This window comes from Diabrotica virgifera, chromosome 7, assembly GCF_917563875.1.
Source record: "Diabrotica virgifera virgifera chromosome 7, PGI_DIABVI_V3a".
Lineage (NCBI taxonomy): Eukaryota > Metazoa > Arthropoda > Insecta > Coleoptera > Chrysomelidae > Diabrotica > Diabrotica virgifera.
This window is the reverse complement of record NC_065449.1, coordinates 10,578,087-10,596,114: the sequence shown is the minus strand read 5'-3', so window position 1 is coordinate 10,596,114 and position 18,028 is coordinate 10,578,087. Positions and strand designations below refer to the sequence as shown.

At 35.4% G+C, this 18,028-nt stretch overlaps 1 protein-coding gene across 1 annotated transcript in view; it reads right to left on the bottom strand.

Moving 5' to 3' along the window:
- LOC114327359 (uncharacterized) overlaps window positions 1-15,433 on the bottom strand; it is a 36,457-nt gene extending 21,024 nt beyond the window's left edge. The window contains exons 1-6 of the mRNA XM_050656033.1: window positions 15,429-15,433; window positions 14,929-15,129; window positions 11,397-11,673; window positions 11,022-11,291; window positions 6,774-7,726; window positions 2,881-3,219 (exon numbers count right to left, since the gene is read on the bottom strand). Coding sequence (XP_050511990.1) covers window positions 2,881-3,219; window positions 6,774-7,726; window positions 11,022-11,291; window positions 11,397-11,673; window positions 14,929-15,129; window positions 15,429-15,433 — 2,045 coding nt within the window. The remainder of the gene's footprint in view (window positions 1-2,880; window positions 3,220-6,773; window positions 7,727-11,021; window positions 11,292-11,396; window positions 11,674-14,928; window positions 15,130-15,428) is intronic.
- Between the last annotated feature and the right edge of the window lie 2,595 nt (window positions 15,434-18,028).

Genomic DNA, 18,028 nt, shown 5'->3' with positions numbered 1-18,028 from the left:
TCTGCTTCTACCTACTACGTATAGTAAAGTATACACGATTTTTTAAAATTTTTTTACGGGCTATATTTTTGCTAAGAATGTTTTTTCGGTAAAATACTTACTATTTGAGTTATTGGCGAAAAACCGTCTAAAGGCGTGGTTATTTTGTTGAAAAAATCAACATATTTACTGGCAAATAACTCGAAAAGTATTGACTTAGTGAAAAACTCTATAGAACAAAATTTACTTAAAATTAGTCAGTTTATTCATTTCCGGACTTACTTTGGACGAATATTTTTTCACCCCCAAGAGGGGGTGAAAACCACCCCCAGGGCAAAAGCACATGTCGGCACAATATCACTTTTTTTCTTTGACTTGTTAGCTATGTGTATGCCAAATTTCATGCCAATCCAAGCGGTTCTTTAAAATTTAGAAGTTTTGCAATATTTTGCCGTTAAAGAACGGACTATTGACACCATAAGTAAGACCGAAAACACGTAGCAGCAAAGTAGGCGGATCCGTAATGTTAATTTTATGTCTCTGTTACATAATACTTTTGACATCCTACTAAATGCGGCTTTCCCTGACTCTCTAAGAACACGCACCAACAGACAGAAGTACCGTCAAAAGCTACGCACAAATAACAAAGAAGACAGATGAATCTAAACAAAACAACGAAACGGCAAATCTCATAGCAACCGTAAACGAACAGATGAAAAACTTCATGTTCATGTTCGAGAGGATGACCAATGGAGTGAGTGCAATGGGCAATATTGACGTTACAATTTAACTGGTAAAACATTTTTTAAGGTAAAACATTTGATCAACATGCTCAATTTTGGTACTATTTACATATAGAGACGGTTTTATATTCTGTTGTTTACTTATTACGAGTATTTTGGTTTTCCGTATGTTCAGATCCAGTCTTACTTCCTTACAGCTCTCAACGGCACTGTCAAGTAATGCTTGTAGATCTTCTTGAATAGAAGCTAGGTGTACTGTGTACTCTGCATATCGCAAATTATTGATGACTTCACCGTTCAAAATTATTCCTTCTTGTTTTTCAGAAAGTGCATTTCTGAAAATTCTTTCGGCTAAACCTAGAAAAGCAGTGGCGACAGGAAACATTCCCATTGTACTCCTCTTTTAATATTAAGATCCTGTGATTCCAAACCTTTTACTAAACCTGATGTTGTTTATTCTATTACTTTGCAGTTCTGCGAACGTCTATTCCACCCAAGCCAATATTATGCCAGCCAATGCCTGCTGAAAGTCAATAAAACAACAGTAAATGTCTACGAATATATATTTCAGTAAGTACTTTCATCTCAAATAACGTATCTCTCGTTCCAAACACCCGTGTTGAGCTGCCCCCCCCCCCCACTTGCAAAAATTAAAAAACAAATAGCCCTGATTTACGAGCTATTTATGAGCTCTCATATTCCGCAAATTAAAAATTTTGAGCTCGTTCCACTGAGAAGGAATTTATATTTTAGTGAGGGGAGGGCTGAGTCAGCCCCTCCCACTACTTAAAAATAGGAATATTGAATCAATTTTTGCGGCAGAATTACGAGCTATTTATGAGCTCTTGAAATGATATAGTTTCGATTTTTGAGCTCATCCCCTTCACCCCCAAACAACCCTTTAATTGATTTAACTTAAGAGAAAAATGCTGAGAAAACTTAAAATATATCGTATTGCCGATATAATTCCTATAGCTTGAGAAGAAATTGAGATTCGTCGAGGTGTGCGTCGGGGTTGTGTGCTTTCTCCACTACTATTCAATATATATAGCGAAACAATATGTCAGGAAGCACTCCTAGAGCAAAATATTGGTATGAACATTAACGGAGAGTTAATTAACAATATACGATACGCTGATGACACGCTAATAGTAGCAGATAACCTAGCAAATTTACAGTATTTGATGGAAAACATAAACACTCATTCCAATAAATATGGTCTAAAACTGAACATCAAAAAGACTAAATTCATGATTGTAACGAAGAAACTATACACCAATGTGAATTTAACAATAAATAATCAGCCAGTTGAAAGAGTTACGCCCTACAAATATTTAGGGGTTTGCTTCACTGATACTAATGACCAGACAAGAGAAATCAAGAGGCGAATAGAGATAGCGAGACAATCGCTTGTCAAAATGACAAAGTTCCTATGCAGCCGGGACATAAATATAAACTTAAGAACAAGAATGTTGAGGTGCTATGTTTTCTCCGTTCTGCTGTACGGCATGGAAGCTTGGACGCTGAAAAAGATAAACATCAAAAACATTGAGGCATTCGAGATGTGGTGTTAAAGGAGAATGTGGAAAATACCATGGACAGAAAGAGTAACAAATCAAGATGTTCTGCTGAAGATGGGGAAGGATTGCAAAGTCATAAAAACCATACAAACGAAAAAACTGGAATATCTAGGCCACATAATGAGAGGAGAAAAGTACTCTCTGCTAAGACTCATCATCCAAGGAAAAATCTCGGGAAAGAGAAATGTGGGACGTAGGAGGATTTCCTGGTTGCGAAATTTAAGAGAGTGGTATGGGTGCAGTTCAATACAGTTGTTCAGAGCTGCAGCCAACAAAGTTAAGATTGCTGTGATGGTAGCCAACCTCCGATAGGAGACGGTACTGCAAGAAGAAGAAGGTATCGGATCCCAAAAAAGTAAGTGAAACTGAGAACAGAAACAGACGCCACTCTGCAGCGCTACTGATTGGATCCACAAAGTGGCTTAGACAGGCGATTCTGTAGCGCCAATGATTTTGTAATGGACGCCACTATCAGCGAGGATCGCCGACAGTGGCCAGCCACTTATTCACTCAGTAGCTCTACAGAGTGGCATCTGTTTCTGTTCTTAGTCTATAAAATATTATAATATTAATCTTACGTTTCTACAGGAACATCATGTCGTTTACGTCTAACACTGCTGCTATTGCTATGACTTGTGTTGTTGATGCTGCTCATATTCAGTCTCCTTTGTATACTTTCTATTATAATATTTCCCAAATAACCTAACATCAAAATATCGTCGTTACTTGCGCCAAGTTTTTGCGCAGGTTTTAACATTTGCTTTCCTTCGCTTAAAAAAATATTCAAATATTCGTCAGCTGTTAAGTTCTGAGCTACGCTTCGTGTTCTTCTATGGTAGTCGTAGTTGTTGGGTACTGTAATAATGTGGCCTAACAAAGGATTGTTTTCGATGAAGGAATCTTCGGGTAGAGATGACCTGAAATGAAAAAAGTTATTGTTAATATAAAAGAAGAACTATACTGCCAAATAAAAGAAATAAATAAGGCAGCACAAGGACAATAATTGTGGATCTTCCATAATCTTCGACTAGATCTAGACCTGGACCTGGATCTGAGCCATAATCTTCGAAACCAAGATCCGGAGTGGTGATTACAAGAAATAAGAGAGTTGGTAAATACAAGAAAAAAAACCTATCGAATCTGGCTACAAACACAAAATCCAGAAGACTGAAGAACATACACCTACTGGAAAAGGGAAGTTAATAAAACTGCAGTCAAAAGAAAAAAACTAAAGGTGGGACAAAAAATGTGAAGAAATAAACAAATATATGGGTGGAACTCTCGAGTATCTGAAGCGTGGACGTTTATAAGAAAGAAAAGATCACAAAGAAACATGATTAAACCCCATAAGTATGGGAAGACTATTACAAATCCCTATTGGCGGAAGCAAGACCACATTGCGAAATAAATTACAGAGAGAAATCCAATAGACGAAGATGGAATACAACCAATCAGTGTGAACGAGATAAGACGAAGCTCAAAGGAAATGCAAAACTGGAAAGCCACAGCACCTGGAAACATCCACTGAATTAATACACTTGGACCTCCAATACTAAGAGAATCGTTGGCAGAGATCTTTAATAAATGTCTAATCAAACAAGAACATATTCCAGAAGATTGGAGTTTGGCGCATATAAGCTCTATTCACAAAGAAGGAGACCAAAAGAAATATAGAATTTACAGAGGTAAGAGCGTTATTAGCTTAGTAGGGAGGTTGTACGATGGATTGATAAAATAAATAAAAGAACGAATCGAAAACATATGAGGACATAGAAGATTAGAGTTGATTCAGTGCTGACTTGATCACTTGACAGATCTTGTGTTACGGAAAAACTGAAAGTGGTAGAAATGGACTACCTAAGAAAAGCGTGTCGTATTTTAAGATTTAATTACATCCCAAATGAAGAAATAAGAAGAAGAGCAGAAACGACTTAATCTATCGTAAATACAATAGAATCCAAACAACTTTTATGGCACGGGCATGTTGCTATGTTCCATGGAATAGAAGAAGGAGAGTAAGACCAGTATGGAGAGATCTAGAATGGAGAGAAGGAATCAAAGAAATAATGGAGATAGAGCCATAACTGAGGAGGATTGGACCGACCAAAAAAGATGGAGATTGAAATGAGGGATGCGGCATAGGTTGTAAGAACTACTAGAACGGAATAAGACTGTATAGTAGGTGTTTCAAAAAAAGGTAACCCCGTCTCTAGGGTAGGTAAAAAACTGAAAAATAATTGGGGTTTGCTTAGTAAAAAATTTTTGTAACGCCATCCGTTTTCATTATACAGGGCGTTGAAGGAAAAAAAATTTACGCATTTTTAACGATTTTGCCGAAACTACTGGCAACATTGTAATGACATTTTATACGAATATGTTTTGGAAGCTGATACATCCCATGAATTTGTTTTTATATCTGATTCTCATAGAGGGCGCTAGTTACACGGATCGTACTAAGTATTAGTCAATATAACTTTTTTAAGAGTATAATTATGAATCAAAATTTCAAGTAAACTTAAACATCATTCAATTTTACACGAAAAATATACTCTTGGTAAAACTCCATACTGTGTACCGTTTTCGGAATATTTTGATTTGAAAATTATGAAGTAATAATTGATGCTGTTATAAAGTAGTTAGTAATTAAACAAAACTCACAAGAAGAAAATTAAATTAATGACTAAGAACATAAAATAAAATTCAATTACAGTAAGTGTTCAAAATGTCCTCCGTTTTCGCGAATACACAAGTCTATTCTTTTTTCTAAAGATTCCATTAACCTTCTAAACGGTAGGGGATCAGCTATGATGTCATTAAATTGACGTTGAATTCTTTCTTCCAATTCTTGACGTGAATTTGCCTCTGTAGCATAGACTTTTTCCGTAATATACGACCGAACTGTGTAGTCCAAAGGGTTAAAATCGCATGACCGAGGAGGCCAATGAATCGGAGCTTCTGCACCTCTACCAATCCATCGATTCGGAAAATGATTACTCAACCAATTACGACACCTTCTATCAAAGTGTGGTGGAGCTCCATCGTGCATAAAAAATAAAGATCTTCGCTCGTTTAGCGTTAAATCTTCTAATATCTCGAATAAGGAATTGTTTAAAAAATCAAGATACATATCACCATTTAAATTTCCAGGTAGAATATGATAACCTATTAATTTGTTACCTAAAGTTGCTGCCCAAACATTAACTTTAAATGAGTGTTGGTAATGTGATACCCTTTTGACCCGTGGATTCTCATCACACCAGTAGTGTGCATTATGTGAGTTAAACATACATTGTCGCGTAAAGGTGGCCTCGTCCGTAAAAAGAATGCATTTTAAAAAATTTTGATTGTGGGCTGTCCTTTGTTGCAATGTTTCACAAAAATCCACTCTAACCGGTAGATCATCTGGCAGCTCTTGGACTTGTCTGTAATGATAAGGATGTAGTTGCTGTTCTTTCAGTATCCGCCAAGTACTTGAAGAAGAAATATTTGTTTGTCTTGCTATATTCCTTACGCTAACTGTTGGATCTTGATCAAGTAAACTTAAAATATTATTTTCTTTATTAATTGTTCTTGTTGTTCTTGGTCTACAAGAATTTATTTTATTTGGTCTCACATTCCCAGTTTCTCGACAACGTCGTTCAACGGCTCTAAATGTTTTTTTACTTGGTTTGTAAGTTTCTTCTAGGAAACTTTTCTGCATAACGTGTCACAGCTGCCCTAGAACATCCTAAACATTCGCCTAAGGTTAATAACATGTCAGTGTATTCAACATTTGAGTACATTTTGATTTGATTTTACAAATAACAAGGTTTCAAAACTCTAATTATTTTTGATTTATCGTCATAACAATCACTAAATGTCAGATTTCCGTGGCACACTTGGAGAAAATAGAGGTGTACCTATTAGAACTTTATCATTACTACCAGCATCAATTATTACTTCATAATTTTCAAATCAAAATATTCCGAAAACGGTACACAGTATGGAGTTTTACCAAGAGTACATTTTTCGTGTAAAATTGAATGATGTTTAAGTTTACTTGAAATTTTGATTAATAATTATACTCTTAAAAAAGTTATATTGACTAATACTTAGTACGATCCGTGTAACTAGCTCCCTCTATGAGAATCAGATATAAAAGCAAATTCATGGGATGTATCAGCTTCCAAAACATATTCGTATAAAATTTCATTATAATGTGGCCAGTAGTTTCGGCAAAATCGTAAAAAATGCGTAAATTTTTTTTTCCTTCAACGCCCTGTATCTTGAAAACGGATGGTGTTACAAAAATTTTTTACTAGGCAAACCCCAATTATTTTTCAGTTTTTTACCTACCCTAGAGACGGGGTTACCTTTTTTTGAAACACCCTGTATATCAATAGGGACACATTTATCCTGTATGTATCTATAATAATCCATAGTTCAAAATTACAATTTTATTTACTGCTTTGATTTATTTTAATAAACTTACCAATTATCGCCTAAATCAAATGGTGCTCCTTCAGACAGACGATCTTCTTCATGATAAGTTTCCCTCAGCATGTCATCAGAGCCAGACTCTTTCCTAGTAGCTTCCTTGAGTTTTTTTATTTCATCAGCAATTAGCTGCGAATAGCGATCGAGATTGTTGACAGGACTTAAGGCATCAACTACAGCAGACGCTTCGTTGATAATTTCTTTGGCACTTTGGTCTACTCTTTCAAGCTCTGATTTGAATAAATGTCCTTGACTGGGAACCTGCGATGCTGGAGGATTGGTTTCAACGTTTTGCTCTATTCCAGATTGTTCTGATGGATGAGTGTTTGAACTATCTTCTACTGGTAACAGTTGAACTGCAGCTGAAGGAGGTAATGGTCCTAAATTATTTTCGGTCTCAGGATTATCCGTTGGTAAAGACCCAGCAGGTTGTAAGTTTTGTGTGTCTGCTTTGTCATTGTCTTGTTTCGCATTATCTATTGGATAAACTGTAGGAAGTGTATCTTGTTGATCAGGAAGAGTGTTAGAATCAACCGCTGGAGTTAAATTAGTCTCGTCACCTTTAACATGTACTTTATCATTTGATCTATATTCTTTTTGATATGAAGTTGGTTTTTTTGGTATTGGTTGAGTAAATGGTGCTAAAAATATGTCAGCTATATCTTCTAGCTTCCGTTTTTCCACGCTGATTAAATGTTTCAGTCCATCTTTTTTGATATCAAGCAATTCATTCTTACAATTTAATGCGTTTGGGTACTTAACGTCATTGTATGGTACAAAATGTGGATGAATGAATTTATGGCTGATATCGTCCAGTTTTTGCTTTTCTAAATTTAGCAGCCGTTTGACTATAGATTCTATCAGTGGTTTGTAGTGGTGAGCTTCAGGATATGAGTAAGTTGCTGGCTCTGGGTAGGATTGAGGGTAATCACTAGAGGGCTTGTCGATCTACAAAATATAATCAAATTTTAAATGTTTGTTATTAAACATACCAACAAGAAAGCCTATTGAATCTGGCTACAAACGAAAAATCCACAGCACTGAAGAACATACACTACTTATATTACTGGAATAAGGTAGTTAAGAAAACTTAAGCGATGACCAAAAGAAACAACGAACCGTAGGATAAAAGTTTATAGTAAACCTCAGAAAAAATCACAAGGAACAAAGAGATTAAACCCCTTTAAGTATGTCAGATTTGTAAGTATATTCCAAATCCCTAATGAAAGAAGCAAGATCACATTGCGAGATAAATTACAGAGACTTCAATACAGATCCAATAGACGAAGGCGAAGTACAACCAATCAGTATGGACGAGATAAGATGAAGCTTAAAGGAAATGGAAAACGGCAAAGCCATAGGACCTGGAAGCATCCCCATTGAATTAATAAGACTTGGACCATCAATCCCAGTAGAATTGTTGACGGAGATATTTAATAAATGGCTAATCAAACAAAAAAAATCCAGAAGATTGTAGCTTGAAGTGTAAAAGCTCTATCCAGAAAAAGAAGACGAGAACAAGAAGCGATAAAAGAAAAGAATACAAAAATTGGAGACACACCATCGACATTAACAAAGGGAATATCTCAAAGTAAAGGAAAAGAAAGAGACCCACAACAATCTCGATTAGAAATATAAAAAAAAATGCGAAGGATTTAAATGCCTAGGGAAAGAAATAGTGATAGATGGCAGAAGAAGCATCGGAAGAAGACGAATTTCATGGCTGAAGAATCTGAGAGAATGGTTTGGATGCAGCTCAAAACAACTATTTAGAGCTACTGCCACAAAAATTAAAATAGATATGATGGTGATTATGGCACCTGAAGAAGAAGAAATAGCGAAGGAAGGAACATGGAAACGGAACATTTAGCAGAAAATACAATAGGACCGAAATGTGGTACAAACACTAAACTCATTACTTCGATTTACTAAAATTAGTTTACGAACAAAAATGACAATTTACAAATCGGTTGTAGAACCAATTTTGACGTACAGGTCTGAATGTTAGCAAATGATAATGGAAGAAATGAAATAACTGGAAGTGGTACGAAGAGCTTATCGGATATCCAGATCTGATTACTTTACAAATGGAGAAATAGGGAAGAACACGAAGGATTTATAATACCGTAGATACAATAGGATCCAAACAATTTTTATGGTAGGGATATATAATGACAATGAAAGACAAACGATGGCCAAAACAGACATTAATCTATGTTCCATGGAATAAAAAAGGACAGGAACACGAGAATTAGAATGGAGGAAAGTAATCAGAGGAATAATGAGAGATAAAGCCACAAAATGAGGAGGAATGGACCGACCGAAAAAGGTGAAACTCAAAATTTTTAGCTATTCTGATAGTCATAGTAGTCCAGGGCGCATCTGTTTTGAGACGGACGTTGAGAGGTGACTCAAATTTTTTTGCAGAAATTGCTTGAAAATAAATCAAATAATAATATTTGAGTTATCCTCCCTCTCAAAAAGTCCGGAATATTGTTTAAATAATCAAAATGTAAAAAAATTAAGGAAAAATTCGATGTTTTTCTTGGTTTTTTGATTATAACTTTAAAAGTATGCATTTCCGAGAAAAGTTGCACTAACATAAAAGTTGTGTAATTAAATTTCCTACAATATAGAATTGGTTATAAATTTAAAAAATAGTCATCCTAGTTGCAAAATAGCAAAAATTGCGAAAAAACGATACAAAAACAAGTATTCGCATTTTACGTTTTTCAACCATTTATGCTATACTTAGGAACTTCATATTTCACCCAGAAAAACTTTATGACACAGTTAAACAATACTGTAAATTTCATTAAGACCGATTCAATAGATTTTGCAAAATAAATTTTGCAATCCAGCTTTCGCAAAAAAAATTCATTTTTTCAAAATGTTACAGGACTGAAAATAAAGCAGATAGCAAGTTGAAATTTTTTTGCTTATAGAAGTGTAATGTACCTATCATTTGCAATTTGCAAAATTAAAATCGATTAATTACCACGGCGTCAGGAAATTTTTAAATAAACATTAAATTTTGGTGCTACGCGCAGGACAGCGGTGTTCGATTCACACAAGTTGATTTCCACCAAAATTTCTTCCAATCTTTATCTAATATATTATTTTCTTACTCTATATTCTGTTATATTTTAATATTTTAATTCCACAAAAATCAAACTAATTTTATTATTGTTTGTGAAATATTGTTTAAACAATTGCATATGTTTAAAAATAATAAACTTTTATTCTCTAAGTTAAAATATATGAACAAAGAAAGTTTTTGCTAATAAAAGTGTTATTTCAAATGACAAAGTATGTGTTTTTATTTTGCAATAAACAAATTTATTTATTTATATCGAAATGTAATAAAAATTAAAATGTATCAATCATTATCAAAGGTCATTGGAATGCCCAATCAGAACAAACTATCCGCTGTCCTGCGCGTAGCACCAATAATTAATATTTATTTAAAAAAATTCCTGACGCCGTGGTGTTAATTGATTTTAATTTTGCAAATTGCAAATGAAAGGTACAGTAAGCTTCTATAAGCAACAAAAAATTCAACTTGCTATCTGCTTTATTTTCAGTCCTGTAACATTTTGAAAAAATGAATTTTTTTGCGAAAGCTGGATTGCAAAATTTATTTTGCAAAATCTATTGAACCGATCTTAATGAAATTTACGGTGTTGTTTTACTGTATCATATAGTTTTTCTGGGTGAAATATGAAGGTCCTAAGTATAGCATAAATGATTGAAAAACGTAAAATGCGAATACTTGTTTTTGTATGGTTTTTTCGCAATTATTGCTATTTTCCAACAAGGGTGACTATTTTTTAAATTTTTAACCAATTAAATATTGTAGGAAATTTAATTACGCAACTTTTATATCAAACTTTTCTCGGAAATGAATACTTTTAAAGTTATAATCAAAAAACGAAGAAAAAAATCGAATTTTTCCTTAATTTTTTGACATTTTGAATATTTAAACAATGTTCCGGACCTTTTTGAGAGGGAGGATAACTCAAATATTATTATTTGATTTATTGCCAAGCAATTTCTGCAAAAAAATTTGAGTCACCTCTCAACGTCCAAATGTACTAATATTTTTACAGATGCGCCCTGGTCTATAGTGCCTGTTGGTAGTTTGCAGGTAATAGTTTTAAATATTGGTGAGAATAACCTTCAGGGAGCTATAAAACAAAAATAAACTTAGTATTTGTCCAATAGAAAATAAATTTTATCGTACTTTATAATCCTTGTAGCTGTCTGGGTAGTCAGAATATGCTTTATACGGTTTCTCAGGCAGTTGCTTTGGTGTGAATGGATCAGCAAACTTATAAGCAACTCGATCAAGTTTTTCTAGCATCAGTTTAAGGAAATCTTCTTCTTTTTCAATTAAATGAATGATTTTTTGTTGGTTTTCTGCTTTTAGCGGATTAAAATATCTTGGGTTTTGGTATGGTGCTGGTTCATCAGGGTTTAAAGGTGTAAAAGGAAGAAGATGGATTGTTCCAACCTACAAAATAAAGTTGTTTTTTAAATCTACATATTATAGTTTGGTTTTGACATTCATAGACATAGCAAAAACTTTCAAAACTAGTTGACATATTTTTTTGCTTACCCTTTCATCGTTACTATCCGTACTAGGACTGTCATCCTCATGGGCTCCATCGACTGGCTCAAACACAAGATGTTGATCAAAGTCGTCAGGCTCCTCATCGAATTCTGATGTTCTTGGTAAAAATTGATGAGGAAATAATCCTTTAAAACCAGGAATGTGGCTTTCTATATGATGATGGGGCAAGTGTGGTTTTGTTTTTGGTATTTCTTTGACTGGAAGATGTTTGTTGCAAGGATCTCTGTGGTATTGATGGTACAAATTTGGTCTATTGTAAGGTCTGAAAATATAATCCAATACAATTTTACAGGCTGTCCAAAAATAAACAATATCAATGGAAGAATCAACCAAGGCAATCACAACATGAAAGAATAGAAAAGTAACAGGAGCAAACCAAATAAATATGGAACTTTTAAGATATAAGAACATGAGCGATGGATAATAAAAAAACTTACGAAAATATGCGATTGAACGCTTTCTCGGACTTTATCCTTGCACTCAAATTTTAAGACAATGAAATTTCTCAATGAAGCTAGGCAAATGAATGTTAAAGAATTAGTGAGGGCTATGTTAAAAACGGTTTCAGAATTCCAATCTACCTACAGAGCTTGTCAGGAATAGCTTTCCCTAGAAAACAGCCTATGTACGTCGACGACCTGATGAACCTTTTGCCTCTACAAACTCCACATCCACATCATCTTCAGCAATGATCTTTGATATATTTGAGATTTCATTAGCATCAGATATGTCAATGAAACGGTGTAGACTGCGTATTCCGACTTGGGTCTACAACGAGCAATTTGATATAAAAAGAAACCTCAAAAAAATATACCTCAACTTTGCACAACATATGGGTGTTTTAGGACCTCCATTTTAGAACAGATCAACAAGTTTAAATACCTGGCCTGGGATGGTGAATCGATAGCTGTCTAAATCCTGATCTTAAATAAGATTGAGAATAAAATAGGCCAGAAAATCTTTTGAAAGAATGAAAAGACTGCTATGTGATTCTTGAATAAAACTCGAACTTCGACTGATTATCAAAATAATACTGAGAAGAGTCTGGTCGACTCTTCTCTAAGTGGTTAAAACGTGGATTGAAGGCCTTTGAAATGTGGATCTACCAGATAATCCTCAAGACTTTATATACATCGCTTACCTCAAACGAAGAAGTGCTGCATATAATAAGCAAGTAAAGGAAACTTTTCTACGTAATGAAAGTTAGGAAAACATTATACCTAGGCAACATACTGAAAAATAATAAGTACCAATATGCTCAACTAATACTGCAAGGAAAGATCGAAGGAGAGAAAGGAAAAGAAAGGAAAAGACTACCATAGCCAAGAAACATCCGGCAATGGACAAGGCTAAATTTTGAACTAGTAGTAAGAACAGCTGAAGACAGAGAAGAGTTTGCAATTGCAGTGGTCAACCTACATTTAGGAGGGGCACTTGAAGGAGAAGAATAAGGATTCATTTTTTGACAAGTAAGGTAGAAAAGATCATGGTGGTCAAATGAAGGTGGTCAAATGAAGTACAAGGAAAAATAAAAGAGAAGGGAAAATTATATAAAAAGTGGCAAGAAACCAGATCGGACATAGATCTTCAAAACTATATGGTCGCCAAAAAGGAAGTGAAAGTAGCAGTAGCAAAAGCTAAAGCAGAAGGGTATTCAAACCTATACGATCAACTTGATACCAGGGAAGGCGAAGCAAAGATATATAAAATAGCCAAACAGAGAGCAAAGAAAGCAAGAGATTTTAATCAGATTAGATGTATCCGAGATGAAAATAATAAAATACTAATTCACGAAAAGCATGTCAAAAAGAGATGGAGAAAGTATTTTGACAGCTTATTAAATGAAGAATTTGACAGACAGCCTGTGGAGTTAACGGAGACAGTAACAGCAATGGTTACCAGAATAACAAACGAGGAAGTGGCTCAAGCGCTTCAAAAAATAAAGAAAGGAAAAGCAGTCGGACCAGATGACATTCCTGGGGAAGTATGGAGAGCATTGGGAGAGACAGGAATAAGTTAGCTAGCAGGTATATTTAATAGAATTATGGAAGTTGGACAAATGCCAGACGAATGGAGAAGCAGTATACTAGTACCTGTCTACAAAAACAAGGGAGACATACAACAATGTACAAACTACAGGGCTATAAAACTACTTAGCCACACCATGAAAATATGGGAGAGAGTAATTGATAGACGGATACGTGAAGAAACCGAAATATCCGATAATCAATTTGGCTTATGCAGGGCAGATCAACAACAGATGCAATTTTCATTGTAAGGCAACTGATGGAAAAATACAGGAATAAAGAGACCAACGCTCATATGGTGTTCATTGATCTTGAGAAAGCATATGATAGAGTTCCTCGAGAGATTCTGTGGTGGGCACTCAATAAGAAAGGAGTCCCTGGCGAATATGTAAAGATTGTGAGAGATATGTAAGAGAGAGTAACGACTAGTGTTAGGACAGGTGTGGGAGAGACTGATAAATTTCAGGTGAAAGTAGGATTGCACCAAGGCTCGGTGCTTAGTCCTTATTTATTCTCATTAGTTTTGGACCAGATAACAGCGAAACTACAGGGTAGCATTCCATGGTGCCTAATGTATGCTGATGATGTAGTGTTAATAGGAAATAGTGAAAGAGACTTAGAACAAAAACTGGAACAGTGGAGACAAGCTCTGGAGGAAAAAGGTTTAAAACTTAGTAGGACAAAAACAGAGTATTTGGAATGTTCATTTAAAGATGGAGTTACTACAAATAAAATGGTATCTTTGGATGGTGAAATGATTGTGTCAAAAACCAATAGTTCTAAGTACCTAGGATCGGTATTACAGAGTAATGGAGAAATAGATGGAGATGCATGCAGTAGAATTAGGGCTGGATGGATGAAGTGGAAAGAAGCGAGTGGTGTGTTGTGTGACAGAAAAATTCCAATAAAGCTGAAGGGAAAATTCTATAAAACAGCCATAAGACCGGCTGTGATGTACGGAACTGAATGTTGGGCAGTGAAAAAGAAAGAGGAACAACGAATGCATATGGCGGAAATGAGAATGCTTAGATGGATGAGTGGAGTGACAAAGAAGGATAAAATTAGAAATGAGTATATTAGGGGAAGTCTAGGTGTGACACCAATTGATGCCAAAATAAGAGAGCATAGGTTAAGATGGTTTGGTCATGTTCGACGTCGAGACGTTAATCACCCAATACGAAGAATAGCTGAAGTGCAGATTCCTGGAAGGAGTAGGAGAGGAAGACCAAAGAAGACCTGGGGGGAGACGATAAGGCAGGACATGTTGGTAAAGGGGATTAACATTGATATGACCCAAGAGAGAATTGTGTGGAGAATGCAATTAGGGAAGCCGACCCCGCATAGGGATAAGGCAAAGGGAATGACGAAGATAGAAAAGATCATATTTTCAAAATATGCAGTTTATTTGTTTCCCAACGGAAGTAAATAAAATATTTTACTATTCGAAATAGTGAAATTAATTAGAATAGAATAAATTTATACAAGCTTACCGTGGATACTCATCTCCGTAATATCCTTTTTCATAGGAATCCATTTCGGCACTTCTTGAAGAACCATCTATATCGTCAAAGTTATTTTGTTCTTCAATTCTTTCTTGATTTAAATGATGATCTGTGTCGTCAGACATAAACCTGGAATTCATTCTATCGAAATTTGAGTTATCAGTTGGTACTATATCAATATTACTCTCGCTAAAAAACAGGAATAACTTTAAAATAATAAAAATGAAAAAACCGTTATATTATTTATAATCATACAAAATGCTAAACATTGTGGCAAAAGGACTTTCTTCAATTTCAAGTGCTATCAGCGTTACAAGGTTGCCACTCTATCTGGGGATTTGGCAATAGCTTTACCATATTATCAAATCTCTACCAGAAAAAATCAGAAAGAATCCAGCTGGATCTATCTCGCGTGATTTGTTTCTGCCTGGTTTTTTAACTTCAAGAATTATTGCTGGTTCCTTTGCCCTCTCGTCTGTCCCGCTTACCTCATCTTTTTCGTCTTAGAGGGTTTATTCCTCTTCCTTTATATTATGTACCCAGTTAAAGTATTCCACCCATCGATTCAATATATATTTCCTTGTTGTTAATAGATCACCATTCAGACTGCCTTGTTTTTATCCTCTATTTGCTTTGAATTATCCTCTTTTCTTCTCTTCTCTTTGTCTGGTAATTTTGTCTACAGTTGTTCTAGTTCGTCGGTTAAGCATTTTTCTGTAGATAAGCTTCATTTTTTGTTGTCACTACATTCTTGCATTCATTGTCAATCCAATGATTTTACGGACACAAGTTGCTGTTTCTATTTATTCTTTTGCTGCTACTTCAATAGCTTCCTTTATTCTGGACCAGTAGGAGTCTATTTTTGAGTTGTAGTTGGCTAGGCAAACTTAACCATATCCATTTCCCAAATAAATTAAGAAATTATTCTCACAGTAGTTCTCACAAAAGTTCCTAATAGTACGCAGGCCTCTACAATATTAGAGAGTCGAATTAAGGCAGCCAGGGACCCAGGTTTTAATCCCATTTTTAGGTTTAGGCGTCTGCATGTATTCAATTCGATTTGTTCTATTTTGTTCCAGGCTCGTTCTAGAATATTATAGAGCAAAGTTGGGAGTACTTAAACAGAAGGGGTGTAAAGTTGTGTTATAGAGGTAGCACCTTTTATCGGAACGACCACATCGATCGTCATAGACGGGAGATGGTTCTTGATAACTGGTCCTCATAAGACAACTAACTCTCACGTATGGCTCCACGTGCCACACCCCGGGCAACTGCATTGGTCTGCAGGCTAAACTAATTGAGGGTAGTCAGATATGGCGAAAACTCCACCGAGCGATTGCCGGTATAAGCAATCCCACACTTGCTGACCAACGGCTTCGGGCGGATGAGTTGGTAAGTGGAAGGGCACTCTTTTGTCCTGGCGCTAAGAAATTGGCACCAAAGGCGAATCAATCAAGTAAATGATCAACGGCATAAGGATACAGAAGGCAAGGAGAAACCACTGTATTAAAGATCCAATTGGATATCTCTAGTACAATCATCATGGCTGTACAACGTACAATAAATTCTGGTACTGATCATGGACATCGGAAAACAAGATCCGGCAGGAGAGGTAATTCTCATGACAACAGGGCCTCTCAGGTCGTAACCCGGCGAAATCCCTGTTTTAAAGATGCAATAAATATTGGTACGTGGAACGTCAGAAGTATGTATGAACCTGGAAAAATGAACAATATTATACAAGAGATGCAAAGGTTAAATATCGATATTTTAGGTATCAGCGATACAAGGTGGTCGAGTTCAGGCAGCTTCGCGACAAACAACGGAATGATATATTTTTCAGGAAATAATGACCCACACCACAGATATGGAGTAGCAATTGTTGTATCAAAAAAAAATGATGCAGTCTGTTATTAACTTTACACCAGTGTCTGATAGAGTAATATTCCTTCAACTTCACACAAAAACTGTAAATCTTAATATCATACAAGTCTATGCTCCTACTGCAGAAAAATCAGATGAAGAGGTTGAGGAATTCTATGAACAAATTAACCATGTTCTAAAATCTATAAAGCCAAGAGACGTCACAATTATCCTTGGTGATTTTAATTCCAAAATTGGGGAAGGAAAAAGCGGCAAATATGTAGGAAATTATGGTCTCGGGTTAAGGAACGAGAGAGGAGACCGAATGTTACAGTTCTGCCAAAAAAACGATATGATTATTTCAAACACATTTTTTAAACTCCCCAAAAGAAGGCTTTATACGTGGACATCACCTCAACATAACACACAGAAAATAGTTAGGAATCAAATAGACTTTGTGTTGATAAATGAAAGATACAAAAACGGTATAAAATCGGTTAAGGCGTACCCAGGCGCAGATGTTTCCTCGGACCACAATCCCTTGATAGCGCGTGTAAGCATTAAACTTAAGAAACCTTCACAAAGGGTAAAACCAGATTACATAGATACCAGCCGCTTACAGAACTCAAAAATCAAAGAAGAATTAAAGCAACAGATAAATGGTAACCTAAGAATGTTGTCTACAAAGGAACCAAACACGCACGTGGAAAACAAGTGGCAAGACTTAAAAGAAGCCCTAATAAAACCCGCTCAGAATATCCTTAGCAGAGGAAATACGACAAAAAGACAAGAATGGATGACAGAGAAAATTTTAAGTCTCATGGAGGAACGAAGACAGTTTAAGGGAAAATGCAAACAAAAATACAACGAGATACACAAGCAAATTAGAGATGAAATAAGGTCAGCGAAAGAAAACTTTTACAAAAGAAAATGTGAAGAAATTGAAGAATTGCAATTAAAACATGACACGTTTAACCTACATAAAAAGGTAAAAGAATTGGCAGGTATACAAAAAAGGAAGCATCCCAATGTGCTATACAACGCAAATGGCCAAATAATAACTGACCTACAAGAAAAGCTTACGACCTGGAAGAATTATATAGAAGAATTCTTTGCCGATGAAAGAGAGGATCATGATATTGGTAACATACAAGGTGAGGAAGGACCAAAAATCTCTAAAGAAGAAATACTATATGCTATAAAAACAATGAAAAATGGCAAATCA